The sequence below is a fragment of the Podarcis pityusensis genome, assembly GCF_964106645.2.
Source record: "Podarcis pityusensis genome assembly, chromosome: 14".
NCBI classification, from domain to species: domain Eukaryota; kingdom Metazoa; phylum Chordata; class Lepidosauria; order Squamata; family Lacertidae; genus Podarcis; species Podarcis pityusensis.
Window position 1 is genome coordinate 53066094 of NC_138039.1, and position 13675 is coordinate 53079768.

Below are 13675 nucleotides of genomic sequence, written 5' to 3' on the forward strand. Positions count from 1 at the left end.
TCTCTGCATAATGGAATGTGCCTTATCAAAGGCTCAGGTCGTTAATCACGTCAGAGGCGATTCCGGAGGAGCTTGGCCGATCGCAGGTTCCGACATTGGCCAGGGGCCCATCCGGTCCTGCATCCTCTTCTCACAGTGGCCAACCAGGTGCCCCCGGGGGAAACCCGCAAGCAGGATGCCAGCCCAAGAGCCCCCTCCTGTCCCGCCAACAGCCTCTTCCGCCATGAAAGCCTCCCATCCTCTTTTAAAGCCATCCAATGCCTCCTGGAGGAGCAAGTGGCATAGTTTGTCTGTGTGTCGGTGGGGAAAGTACTGCACTTTCTCTGTCCTGAATCTTCCAGCGTTCAGCCTCATTGGGTGTCCATGAGTCTGAGTATTATGAGAGACGGAGAAAACCTTTTCTCCACCTACTTTCTCCATTTATATACTTCTATCATGTTGCCCTGTCTGAGGGTTTTACCTTTACACCTGGCAAAGTAGCCAAGGAGGGGTGGGGGGTTGCTTGCTTCTTTGCTGCAAACATTTCTCCATCTCTCTTCAGCCTCCCTGGCTGCCGGCACTTCCTGGGCTGAAAAGGCCCCATGGGAGGAGTCTTGAACTGAAGTGCAAGAAGCCAGGAAGGCTGCAATAGTCGGAGCGCCAGTGAGATGCTTTACAGAATGAAAGCAAGAGCAATCACAAATACTGCTTTGAGGGGGGTTTTTCCAATCAAGTTGTATATAAATTTTATGAACTAAATAAAAAAGGTTAAAAAAAACATAATCACCACCCCCAGTCAGCTTAAAAGTTAGGTAAGCAAGACCAAAAAAGAGCCCCTGCACTTCACTCATGAGAGTGAATTATTTTATTTTATTTTATTTTATTATTTTATTATATTTTATTATTTCCGAGCACAATTCAAAGTGTTGGTGCTGACCTTTAAAGCCCTAAACGGCCTCGGTCCAGTATACCTGAAGGAGCGTCTCCACCTCCATCGTTCTACCCGGACACTGAGGTCCAGCACCGAGGGCCTTCTGGCAGTTCCCTCACTACGAGAAGCCAAGTTACGGGGAACCGGGCAGAGGGCCTTCTCGGTAGTGGCGCCCTCCCTGTGGAACGCCCTCCCACCAGATGTCAAAGAGAACAACAACTACCAGACTTTTAGAAGACATCTGAAGGCAGCCCTGTTTAGGGAAGCTTTTAATGTTTGATGTATCATTGTATTTTAATATTCTTTTGGAAGCCGCCCAGAGTGGCTGGGGAAACCCAGCCAGATGGGCGGGGTATAAATAATAAATTATTATTATTATTATTATTATTATTATTATTATTTTATTTTATTGATAGAAGAAAGGTCCACCATCCGAAATCCTGGAGAGCCACTGCTGCCAGTCAGTGTGGTCAGTACTGAGCTCTGTGGTCTGACTCAGTATGAGGCAGGCGCCTGTGTTCCTCTCCGGTGCCAAGGGTGCAAGAGGTGCTCTTACAGACCCCCAAACACACAATCAGGATGCCCCAATAAACTAGTTTAATTCTGACTAGCTAAACATGTTCTAATTTGCCAGCCCTAACTAACCATAAGAAAGGAAAGAAGCTGAACCAGCAGACCTGGGCTGGGCCAAACTGGTTTGGGTTTCAAGGCCCTCTCTGTGCCTAGTGGAGCATCAATTATTAAGCCCTCCCCCCCCCCCCAAGTGATCCGAAAGTGAGGCTCTTTCCTGGGCTTGTATTACGTGGCACAGGGGGAGGGGGGAGCAGGCACCTGGTCGGTGATGTCACCTGGTCTGAATCGGCACAAAGGGAAATAAGAGCTGCCAGGGCCAGTCTGCCTTCATCCCAGAATGTGCAAAACACCTCACTTTTTCAGAGCTATCACTTCAGGGAGTTCCATTTCAAAAGGCTGGCGCAAGGTAACAAAGAGAAGTGGGTTAACTCTTGCAAAAGCAACCTGCTGTGTAATTATATCGGCCTGGAGAAGCAGCCAAGGCCAGTACTTAACAAGAAAGGGAGTGGAATGTCATCCAAATGTCCAAGTCAGCAAGGAAGAAGACGAGCGGCACTGAGCTCAATCAGGGATAATAAGAATACTGCACTGCTGCTGGGGAGGAGTATTGTGATGCCCCATATAGGCCAATTCAACGCTCCCATCTGCGGAACTGGCTCTGTTGCAGACGCCACTTATCATCATCTGTTCCACATTGGTAGGAAAGAGATCCCTGATTGTGGCAGCTCCTACACTTTGGAACTCCCTGCTCACTGACATCAGGAGGTGCCTTCCCTGCACTCTTTTCGGTGTCTGCTGAAAAAACATTGTATAGACTAGCCTACCCACATGTTTAGCAACTTAGAAAATTCTTAGCCTACTTTCCCCCCAAAAGTCATAAATTATTATTAATTCTTTTTTATTGATAATTTTATTGCTATATATTTTAGGGAAACCACTTTGAGGGGGTTTTTGGGAAGGTTACAGTCAAGCGGTGAATTTAAAACATACGTTCTTCCAGTGTCCTACATTGGTAAATTTTTGGCAGAGAATAGAAATGACTGACTGTATAGAAAACTCTTAAATTTGCAGAGCAAAATATACTTTTGAATTATATATCCAATACAAAGGGACAATATGAATGGACTCTCCGTGCCCTTACTATGGCAAAAATACAGGTATTGATGAACTGGAAGAATAAAAATGAGGTTCTGTTCAACGAATGGAAAAAAGATATGTATAAACTTGCAACACATGAACAAGTTGCGTACAAACATAGACTTGCTGTGGACAAATTTTACGATATTTGGAAATCATTTTTATAAACACTGTATTAGGTTAGGTTTAAGATAAGCACAATAACAATCTTGTAATGTTTATTTGTTTGTTTGTTTTTTACATGGGTGCTATTTTATTATATTACTATTCATGTCTTATTTTACCTTGCACAGTTGTAATTTTATACTTATTTTTCAATAAAGAAAATCTATCTAACTATCCATCAAACCTTGGATTTATTTTATAAAATAAATCCTCATCACAGGCTGGCTAGCCCAACATTCTGACAGTGGTCTGCTGAAAGCCTCTGAGTGCTCAGAAGCAAAACAGGAACTGCCTTGACTTTTCTGTGAACCACCCTTAGACCTCCAGGTATAGGGCAGTATAATAATGATGACGATGATGATGATGACGATGATGATGATGATGATGATGCCTTTCCCCACTACTGTGCAAGGATAGGAAAACACAAGAGCCCTGGAAATGCTTCTTCTTCCCAGAGCTGCTTCTTAGGGCGGATATGGCAGAAGGCAGGGAGACAGACAGAAGGGGAAATTCTACCCTTGTCCCTGCTGTTAGGATGGCAAGACAGAATAAGGAGGGAGTAGACAGCCTGGAGGTCGTCTGGAGGAATGAAGAGGGAGCTTGGTGGGGCAGTGCCCCATTGGCCCATACAGAGCAGCCTCCACTGATTCTTCCAAATGACCTTCAGTCCCAGAGGGCCATGTTCCCGCCACAGGCCACCCTCCAGGGGCCAGGGGGTCTCTTCCAAGTAGGCGTGGTCAGGGGCAAGAGGAGTCAGAGATTTCTGTGCCTGCCCCAGCTCTTTCCTCTCCACAGGCAGGAAAGCGGCAGAGTCACACTTCAAGGATACATTCCAGCCTGTCCAGGAGGCAAATGAAGGGCTGCTGGGGGGGGGGGCTCCCAAAGGGCCTGAGCTTCTGATCTGACCCCTGCACTCACATCTGGCCCCCTCTGTTTTGCAGAGACATTTTGCCTTGAAAAGTGGTGAATCGTCAAATCTCTAAATAAATATGTAAGCTGCCATGGACTAGCAGCTTTAAACCGAAATCTGTTTTCTGTGAATTTGTCCAGACAGTTTACCACAAACAACTTAGGTTTTTATGTAAAATCATCCTGTATACAAACAGAGAACTTATTTTCTGAGTGCCAGTCCTTTCCTAGGAATAAAGTCACCAGCCACACTCAGAAAGGGGGCTTTAAAAGACTTGCAGTGAAACACCAAGTTATGCAGAAGTACAATAAAAAAATGGGAGGTGGGCTAAGACCCCTTGGCTAGGGCATGAAACAAAAATAGCCCAGTGAGAACTGGGCACTGTTAAGCAGGCATGGAAAACCAAGGACAGGGGGGATGGAATAAAGCATCACAGAGTATCCAGCATGGATGACTGGCCCCCTAAACTGGAGCACTCCACACTATAACATTTTGCTGCAGACCTCACTTGTTAGATTGCTAAAAGCCACTATAAATGTGTTTAGAACCATTGGACGTGCCAGACAATAAAGCAGCCTTCATCTGCTTCCTCAAAGTCACCAGACACTTGGCACAGGTAGTGAAAGGGGGGAGCTTTACAACTGCAGTGCCACCACAAATAAGGCCCTATCTTCATTAGCCACCCCCAATTTCAGAGGCATACAAGGCACCATTGGTGTGCACGGTTGTTGTTTTTTGTTGTTGTTGTTTAGTCGTGTCCGACTCTTCGTGACCCCATGGACCAGAGCACGCCAGGCACTTCTGTCTTCCACTGCCTCCCGCAGTTTGGTCAAACTCATGCTGGTAGCTTCATGAACACTATCCAACCATCTCGTCCTCTGTCGTCCCCTTCTCCTTGTGCCCTCCATCTTTCCCAACATCAGGGTATTTTCCAGGGAGTCTTCTCTTCTCATGAGGTGGCCAAAGTATTGGAGCCTCAGCTTCACAATCTTTCCTTCCAGTGAGCACTCAGGGCTGATTTCCTTCAGAATGGAGAGTTTTGATCTTCTTGCAGTCCATGGGACTCTCAAGAGTCTCCTCCAGCACCATAATTCAAAAGCATCAATTCTTCGGCGATCAGCCTTCTTTATGGTCCAGCTTTCACTTCCATACATCACTACTGGGCAAACCATAGCTTTTACTATGTAACAATGAAAAGCTCCCTGCCCCGAGGAATGTGCAATATAAAAATTGGCACAGGGGAGGCAGTAGAGCAGTGGCCAAGCTGGCTGGGAATGATGGGATACTGTATGGTGTCCAACAACTTCTGGAAGTCACAAATTCTCCATCCTTGCAGGACAGAAATAGGAGGGAGAGAGGGGCAAATAAACAAGGAGGGAACAAGGGATATTTAGCAGTGATTGCTCACGCTTTGCCTCCAGACTCTTTCATGGGCAGCCCAAACCACCTGCCTGTTTCTTTGCTTCCTTGCTTTAATCTACATGATGTTTTAACCACCCTGTTCATCAAGAAAAGTCCCAGGGCAGTTTGCACATCTGTCCAGTTAAAGCAACACACAATAAAACAGTTTGACTGCAATTCTCTGCAGCTTTCAAGTTGTAGCCTGAAATTATTTTACGTTATTTATTCTATCTAGGTCATCATGTTTTACAAGCCAGCTCAGTAAATATTAAATATCAGGTTTAAGATGTCAAGTTGTAGCCAACTCAGTCCTATACAGAGTACACCCATTGAAATTAATGGCATACATGAGCCATGCTTGTTAACTTCAGTGGGTCTACTCTAAGTAAGACTAGAATTGGATCCAAGCCATTATCTAGAAAATATCCTGCTCTTTTAAACAAATCTTTGGCCAATTCCACCAGGCAAACACAAAGCCAACTTTACCTTCCAATTTATTTTTTATTTATTTTTGTAGCAGCTGGAGCTCTGGCAATTGAATTCCAATTCAATTAAAATGTTTTGGCCTGCCTGGAGAAAGATGGAGATGAATCATCCACATCTGATCAGGCAGCTTCCCTAGGCTAGAAAATTGCACCAGCGTTGAGAATGACTTAATGAACACATTAGACTTTCTTCCTCTGTCAGGGAAGAAGTGGATGGAGTTAATTCAAAACACATGGTTTTGCAATCTGTCCAGAGGGTTGATTGATTGATGGATTGCATTTATATCTCATCTTCCCTCCAAGGAGCACAAGGTGGCTTACAGAGTTCTCCTCCTCCCCATTTTTCCTCCCCAAAACCCTGTGAGGTAGGTTAGGCTTAAGGTGAGTGGCTGGCCCCCAAGGTCACCCAGTCAGGGGCATAGGAAGGGGGGTGCAGGGGCTGTGGTGTGTCCCGGGTGCCACCCTGACGGGGGGTGACAAAATGGCCGGCGGTACTCACTGCAGGGCCTGCAGTGCGCACAAGCCACGCATCTTGGCGCCCACAGGCTCCGCGCTGTCCGCCAGCTGCTGTAGGGCGGCTGAGGCCCCACGGCATGCTCCATCCCTCCCTATGCCGTCCCTATAGGGACGGGATGGGGCATGTGGCGCCCATAGGGATGCCCCAGGTGGCTGAGAGTCTTCCTCTGCCGCTGCACCCAGTGAGCTTCAAGGCCAAGTGGGAATTCAAACCCTTGTCTCTCCCAGATCATAGTCTGAGTCTCTAACCACTACACTACTTTGGCTCTATTGATATGATATAATTTAATATATTTGATTTAATATATTAGCTATATTAAATCCTGGGAAGGGGGAATCCTATTCCATATCGAACACGATGTTTGCACAGTTGGTTGAAAATGTCCCTGTGGATACCCTTATTATGGTTTAATTTAAGAACATTCCTGTCCATCCAGACACTGGGTGGCTGAAAGATAATGTTCCTTGGATCATTTATATTATTTAGCTGTGAATATATCCAGTTGTTTTTAAAGTTTGGGTAGTTGTTTGCAGCCCTGAACTCATTTAAGAGGAAGAGCAGGATTATTATTATTATTACTACTACTACTACTACTGTTATTATTATTGCTATTTCACAATGTGGATGTGTGAGAGGTGAGTGCTGCCAAAGCCAGCATAGATAAAACTCCAGGCTCGCTGCCAGTTGCTGTCTTTTAGATTTATTTACAGAGTTCAAAAGAAAGTTTCCAGAGCTTCAAAGCATGTCTGACCCTGTCGGCTAAGATGCCTCGTATGTTTTTTTTTTTTACTTTTTCTTCCCCAGCAGGCTAGTCAGCGGAAACCCCGCCTCTGATTTCCTCTGTTCAAAGAATAACTAGTTCCGGGCTCAGCCTCCCCCCTCCCTGCCTCTTCTTCGCTGTCGGACGACAGGCTACTAATTATCTCTTTAGGCTCTCTATAAGTGCTGGTCTCTCCCCTTAGCTCTTTTGCCGTTTGCATCTCCCTGACAGGATGTACAAAGTGGCTTATGCATTCCTTATTTATTTATTTGAATGGATGGACTTTGCTGGCAGTATAGTCTGGGTACTTCTAGAAAATCTGTATCTATAGTCCTGCTTAGGTTACCAGCCTGGGGATTTTGGAGTTACTTTTATTTGAAATTGCATTTGTTATACATTATTTATAATCCATATAAGCTGATGTTTCTGTGCCTCTCTGTTTTATCCACAAATCCACCCAGAGGCCCTCTTTGGTCCTTAACACATTTTGTCTCCAAATAAGGCTCTCGCATAAACCTGAAGCTCCACCCAACCTGACCCTTTATAACCCTTTATAACAGAGTTAACTCCTGGTCAGCTGATGGGCCATTGATGCCCTTGTAGGTCAAGTGTTATGTATCCAAAAGAATGAGCAGTCTTTGTTTAATCTCCCTCCATCTTATTGGGTCAGTGAAGACAACCAGCTCTGCTCGAATGTAATGCACTCAAGATACTGTATAGTGAAGGTCTCTGCTCCCTGTTTAAAACCACGTTGCAACAACTACAACCAGAAATCAGAAACTATTTATACAGTGGTACCTCTGGTAACGAACGTCATTCGTTCCGGAGGTCCGTTCTTAAGCTGAAACCGTTCTTATCCTGAGGCACGCTTTCGCTAATGGGGCCTCCCGCTGCACGTGCACCTCCGGCGCACGATTTCCGTTTGCATCCTGGGGCAAAGTTTGCAACCAGGAGCAGCTACTTCCGGGTTAGCAGAGTTCGTAACTCGAAACATTCATAACCAGGGATACCACTGTATTCTCTGGGGGTAAGAAACTGGCAGCCAAGGAGGCTGAATCCCTTTCACACCTGTCCCAACCATGGTCACACACCCATTATTTACCTGCTCAGCTTAAAATAATAATAAAGGGGCAAGGTTCTAGCCCTCATGTTTAAAGAGGAAGACAAGGCCTGCTGAGAACATTCACACGGGATCGGCTAACTTGCCAGACTTGCTCAGGTGTTCCTGGAAGCAGAGGCCCGTGGGTCCACATTCACTTCATGTTTCCATTCACTGCATTTCTGCTGTAAAGTCTCATAGGGATCTCATGCAAGGAAGAGGTGCAAGATTTGCATGCACTCAACTGATAGACCACCTTCTACTGAATCTGCTGAAATGCTGAGCGCACTCTCGGAGGCTCTCCTCTGAAATCCCCCCCCCCACCTGAAACCAAGTGAACGCACTGGAGGCTGAGGAAGTGCAGGGAGGCAAGCTGCAAATTGTACTGGTGAACTGTGATGAAATAACTGGGGCCAGGTATGAGTGATATCAGGTGGGTGTCTTCCCGGTACTCTCTTAGGCAGCACCTGCTAAAAATATCTAGAACACTGATATGTTCTTGGTTATTGCTGGTTTTAATTCTCTGAATGCTTTAATTGCTTTTACTAATAATTTTATTCATAGAATCATAGAATTATAGATGGAAGGGATCCTTTGATCATCTAGTCAAACCCCTCAAATTGTTATAGTTTTATTCTATTTGTAAACTGCTTTGAGGGATTTTTTTCTACAATCAAGTGGCATATAAATTTTACGAAATGAATAAAAATAATTAAATGTGAGAATATTATGCCACTGCTTTTTCATAACTGGCAGAAGGCCAAGTCCTGTCTGGTTAACGTATTAAAGTTATTTGAGTGTCAGCAAGCACAGAATGGCCAGTTGATGCTGTATGCCTGGACTTCCAATAAGCTTTTGATATTGGGACTGGGACTGTCTACTAACATTTTATTGACGGGTCAAAAAAGCTTTTGATGAATTACTTGTCTCCCCGGACTCCTGAGCCAGCTTGGTAGGAATGGAATTAGAGGAGAGTTTCTCTTACAGAACAAAAGATGGCTTGAAACAGGAATGGAGAGCAGGAATAAACAAGCTATTCTCCTGATGGGGGGGGGGGAATGGATATTGCCCCCCCCCAGGAGTGAGCAGTGAAGGAGCCAGGTTTGCTGAGGATGCCAAATTGTTCAAAGGGATTCAACCAAAAGGGAATTGCGGGGAGTTCTAAAAGGGTCTCTGCAAAACGAGTGGAACTGGCAGGTGAAACTCAGTGTGAGTGCGAGCAGAGTGATGTGCATTGTTGCCCCCTACCCCCCCCCCCCGTTCAGCAAGAGAGGGGGGGTTGGGAAATCTGGGGTGCCATTAAGAAGCCATGGAGGGCAGCAGGGGGAGACAGATTTAATCCACAGGGTGCAACCTACCGTGACATTTGGTTGGACTTCCACAGCAGAGCTTCCTGATGGATTCTCCCCTGTGTCAAAGAATGCTAAGAGGCAGGATGACGCCCCCCCCCCCAAGTCTATGGGTAACATGGGGAAGAGCCACATGGGGGAGACCAACTGCAGAGCACAAATTTGATTCAACCCTAAAGCCTTGTGTTCATAAACTAAAAATTGTAGGATGTATATATCACTTTTCAGGCAGGCCTCACAAAGCAGTTTACATAAGATTATTCCAGTCATAACATTCATTACAAAAAAGTTACACTACATAATAGAAAAGAAAAGTTGTTTGTTTAGAAAATGCTGTTACTGCTTTAAAAAAGGGTTAGACACATCTGGACTGGTCTGATTCTGTATAGGCAGGTCTTTCCTTGAGGGACAGAGCTCTCCTGTGACTCTGAGCAGGCAGACTTTTCTCGCTTCAATCCTGGTGTTTCCATGGGGGGATGGAAGTGCCCCTTTCCCACAGTCCTAGAGAACCACAGCCAGTCAGTCCAGAAAACCCTGAGCTAGGTACACAAATGGTCTGACTAAGGAAATGGGAGCTTTCTATTCATCTCACAGGGATGTGTAATGATAAAGGGAGGGAGGGATGTACATCCATGCCCTGGAGCTCTTTGCAGGAAAAGTAGAATATAAATGATATGACTATAAAGGAGCACTGCCATGGAGCTATCACCTCTCTGTAAATTGCTAGCTCTCTTGGGCTGTCATCATAGACAGGTGAAAGTTGCATTGGACTTCGTGAGGCTCTTTTTTCTCTTACCAAACATACAGTGGTACCTCGGGTTACATATGCTTCAGGTTACATATGCTTCAGGTTACAGACTCTGCTAACCCAGAAATAGTGCTTCAGGTTAAGAACTTTGCTTCAGGATGAGAACAGAAATTGTGCTCCAGCGGCGCGGCAGCAGCGGGAGGCCCCATTAGGTAAAGTGGTGCTTCAGGTTAAGAACAGTTTCAGGTTAAGTACGGACCTCCGGAACGAATTAAGTACTTAACCCGAGGTACCACTGTATACAGAATTACACTGTTACACTGCAGTTAAAACAAATGTAGCCCCAAGACCATGGGTTGGCAAACTATGGCCCGCGGGCCGGATCAGGCCCAATTGCTTTCTAGATCCGGCGCGCGGACGGTGCGGGATCCAGGCAGCCGGCATAGTGTGCGCATGCACAATGGTTTTTGTGACTCAGCCAGGTTTGGGGGTCCAAAGTGAGGCGGGCGGCTGCTGAAGACAAGCCCCTTATTCCGGGGTGGGGGAGAGGGAAAAGGAGCCCCAGTTTGGATTTCAGGAAGGGCAGTTGCGGCGGCAGGGGCTCAGAGGCGCCTCGGGAGCGACGCCCGCCGGAGTCTGTGGCAGCGGTGCTCCCCGCGGGAGGAAGCCTGGGCGGCTGCCCTCCAGTGCAGCTTTGCGCTCTGCTGGGGAGGCCGCTCATGAGCTACACGGCGCGAGCCAAGGAAAGGTAAATCGCCGCCGCCGCCTCATCTTCCCTCACGTGGGGAAAAGAAGGTTTTTGCTTGAGCGGCGCCGGCCTGACTTAGCGTGGCCAACGGCTTGTCCCTTCACCCACGCATGCGCACACGCTCTCCAGGGCTGACAGGAATGGCACGCTTACCTCAGCCCCCCACCCACACCCACCCCACCTTACGAGAGAAATAAGAACTGTCAATGTATAAAATGCAAAGGAAGCAGCGTGGGTGTATGAGGGAACACCCCCCCCCAAAAAAGTCACATTTGGGCAACGTTGGGGCTGGTCCCAATAAGGGGTTTTGCCAAAAATGTGGGTCATAATCATGGCAACATGCAGTCCGGCCCCCCACAAGGTCTGAGGGACAATGGACCGGCCCCCCGCTGAAAAAGTTTGCTGACCCCTGCCCAAGACCAACTCAAAAGCATCCAGTATTTTGTGCATTGGGGGCGGGGGGAGAGGATTGCCACCTTGGGGAGGTGCTCCCTGGATTTTCTGTCTCTGGCAAGAGAATCTATACAGAGCAGCAGGGCGACATCCCCGTCCCCTGCAAGGCAAGTGCCGCTCACCTGGTAGGCATCCAGCTGTTCATCTGTAAATATCGTCTGCTTATTGCCCATCTTAAAGGGGGACTCCTCTCCGCACGCACAGGTATCCCATGGCAAGAGTCAGGAGTTCTCTGTCCTGCAGGCATGGAGAGCAGACGTGCAACTGGAGGAGCGAGTGGAAGAGAATCCCCGCGCCCGCATCGGGGAGGCTCCCGGCTGCCGTCTGGGCAGCAGCAACCAGCAAAGGCAGGAGGCAGGGGGTTAAAATCCCACGCGAATATCGCCCCCGAAGGCTGCCTCCTTCACTGCCCTACGTTTTCCGCGGGTGCAACGGAAGGGTTTCTCCGAAGGGCGAAAATCTGATGCGGAGCTTCCCGGGTCTGGAGAAACCATCTCGGCTGCCTCTGATCTCCAGCGCCCCCGGCGAAAGACCCCTCCCTCCTCTCTGCAGCTTCGCGGTGCGGGAAGGTTCTCCACCACTAGGTGGCAGCCAAGAGACTCGCCTCCGCCCAACCTGCTTAGGGCCGAGGAAGATCGCGCAGCGGGGAGCGGGCTGACTTCGGAGTGTCACAGAACTCTTCTTCAGGCGTGATGCTAACCGCACTCGCCAAAAGGGCGGGGCAGAAGAAGCTGCTGCTTGTAGAGGACCCACCTGAAACAGGTTGTAGGGCAAGGATGGCCAGTGGGATGCTCTTCATGGGATGATGGACTACAACTCCCCTCATCCTGGCTAATGGGCCGTGGTGGCTGGGGCTGGTGGGAATTGCAGCCCAACAGCACCTGGGGGCACCACCTTAGCCCCACCCCTACTGAGACTAGCTTGTCCTCCCTGCAAAAAAGAGGGTGGGCTGTGATGTGCCTTCCTCATGCTGTTGTAGCATGTAAGTATTCCCCTCTACAGCTAATAACAGTGCCAGGCAAGGCCTCTTCCCTGCTTCCTCCTATTACCAAAAAAGAAAATGACTTTGGGTGCACCAGACATTGGCTGTGTAGGCACCCTATATTTCATGCACACAACCTCCACCAAAGAATCCTGGGAACTGTAGTTTGCCAAGGGTGCTGGGGATTGTAGTTCTGTGAGGTGTAAACTACAGTTGTCTGGATTCTTTGGAGGAAGTCCTGTGATTTAAATGTACAGCATGTGTGCAGACATGGAACATGTAGTTTGCTCTGAGCACATCAGATTTTTCAAGCTCCCTGCCTGTGTTCAATGAGTTCAGACATATGAAAGAAAGAAAAGGGAAACACTGATATAGTTTAAAGAAAGTAAATCTGTTCCCACTGTAAAATCCTAGTTGATCAATAGAATTACACAGGCAAACATTTAGATCCCTTTCATCATGAGATTACCTCTGTAGCAATAAGCTTGTAGCTTTAAAAATAGTGTGTCCTTGTTTGCTCCTGTCTTAGGGTGGAGAAAGGACAGGCAAGATCCAGCCAGGGACTCTGGATCCTTTCAAGAAATCGATGGGAAGGAGAAGCAACTGAATATGACATTGTGATTGCCCACCGTACTTAAAAACAGAACTTGGGTCTTATATCATCTTAAAAAACTAACCAAGTTATTGCAGCATACACCAAGGATCTTTTTCTGCTTGAAGGCCACATGCTGGCAGTGGGCAGGGTCACTGGATGTGACTCTTCCCTTTCCACACTGTGAGGGGTCATCTGTTGTTGTTTAGTCGTTTAGTCGTGTCCGACTCTTCGTGACCCCCCGGACCAGAGCACGCCAGGCCCTCCTGTCTTCCACTGCCTCCCGCAGTTTGGTCAAACTCATGCTGGTAGCTTCAAAAACACTATCCAACCATCTCGTCCTCTGTCGTCCCCTTCTCCTTGTGCCCTCCATCTTTCCCAACATCAGGGTCTTTTCCAGGGAGTCTTCTCTTCTCATGAGGTGGCCAAAGTATTGGAGCCTCAGCTTCAGGATCTTTCCTTCCAGTGAGCACTCAGTGCTGATTTCCTTAAGAATGGATCAGTTTGATCTTCTTGCCGTCCATGGGACTCTCAAGAGTCTCCTCCAGCACCATAATTCAAAAGCATCAATTCTTCGGCGATCAGCCTTCTTTATGGTCCAGCTCTCACTTCCATACATCACTACTGGGCAAACCATAGCTTTAACTATAGAGACCTTTGTTGGCAAGGTGATGTCTCTGCTTTTTAAGATGCTATCAACTACAGTGTTTCAATTGCCATCACCCTCAACAAACTACATTTCCCAGGATTCTTTGGGGGAAGCCATGTGCCACCAGGGTGCTTTCTTTGCCCACCTATCCCCAAGGCATGTTTATGCAGAAGTGAAGTCCCTCTGAGGTCACACTT

The 13675-nt window shown here is 47.4% G+C and overlaps 1 protein-coding gene across 2 annotated transcripts in view; it reads right to left on the reverse strand.

Annotated features, from left to right (window-relative positions):
* The window catches only part of CIB2 (calcium and integrin binding family member 2), a 49736-nt gene extending 37911 nt beyond the window's left edge, over positions 1 to 11825 (reverse strand). The window contains exon 1 of one of the 2 annotated variants that reach the window (XM_080980860.1): positions 11378 to 11825. In XM_080980860.1, coding sequence (XP_080836986.1) covers positions 11378 to 11428 — 51 coding nt within the window. In that variant the 5' untranslated portion in view covers positions 11429 to 11825. The remainder of the gene's footprint in view (positions 1 to 11377) is intronic. The other variant, XM_080980859.1, reaches the window with a different exon arrangement.
* Between the last annotated feature and the right edge of the window lie 1850 nt (positions 11826 to 13675).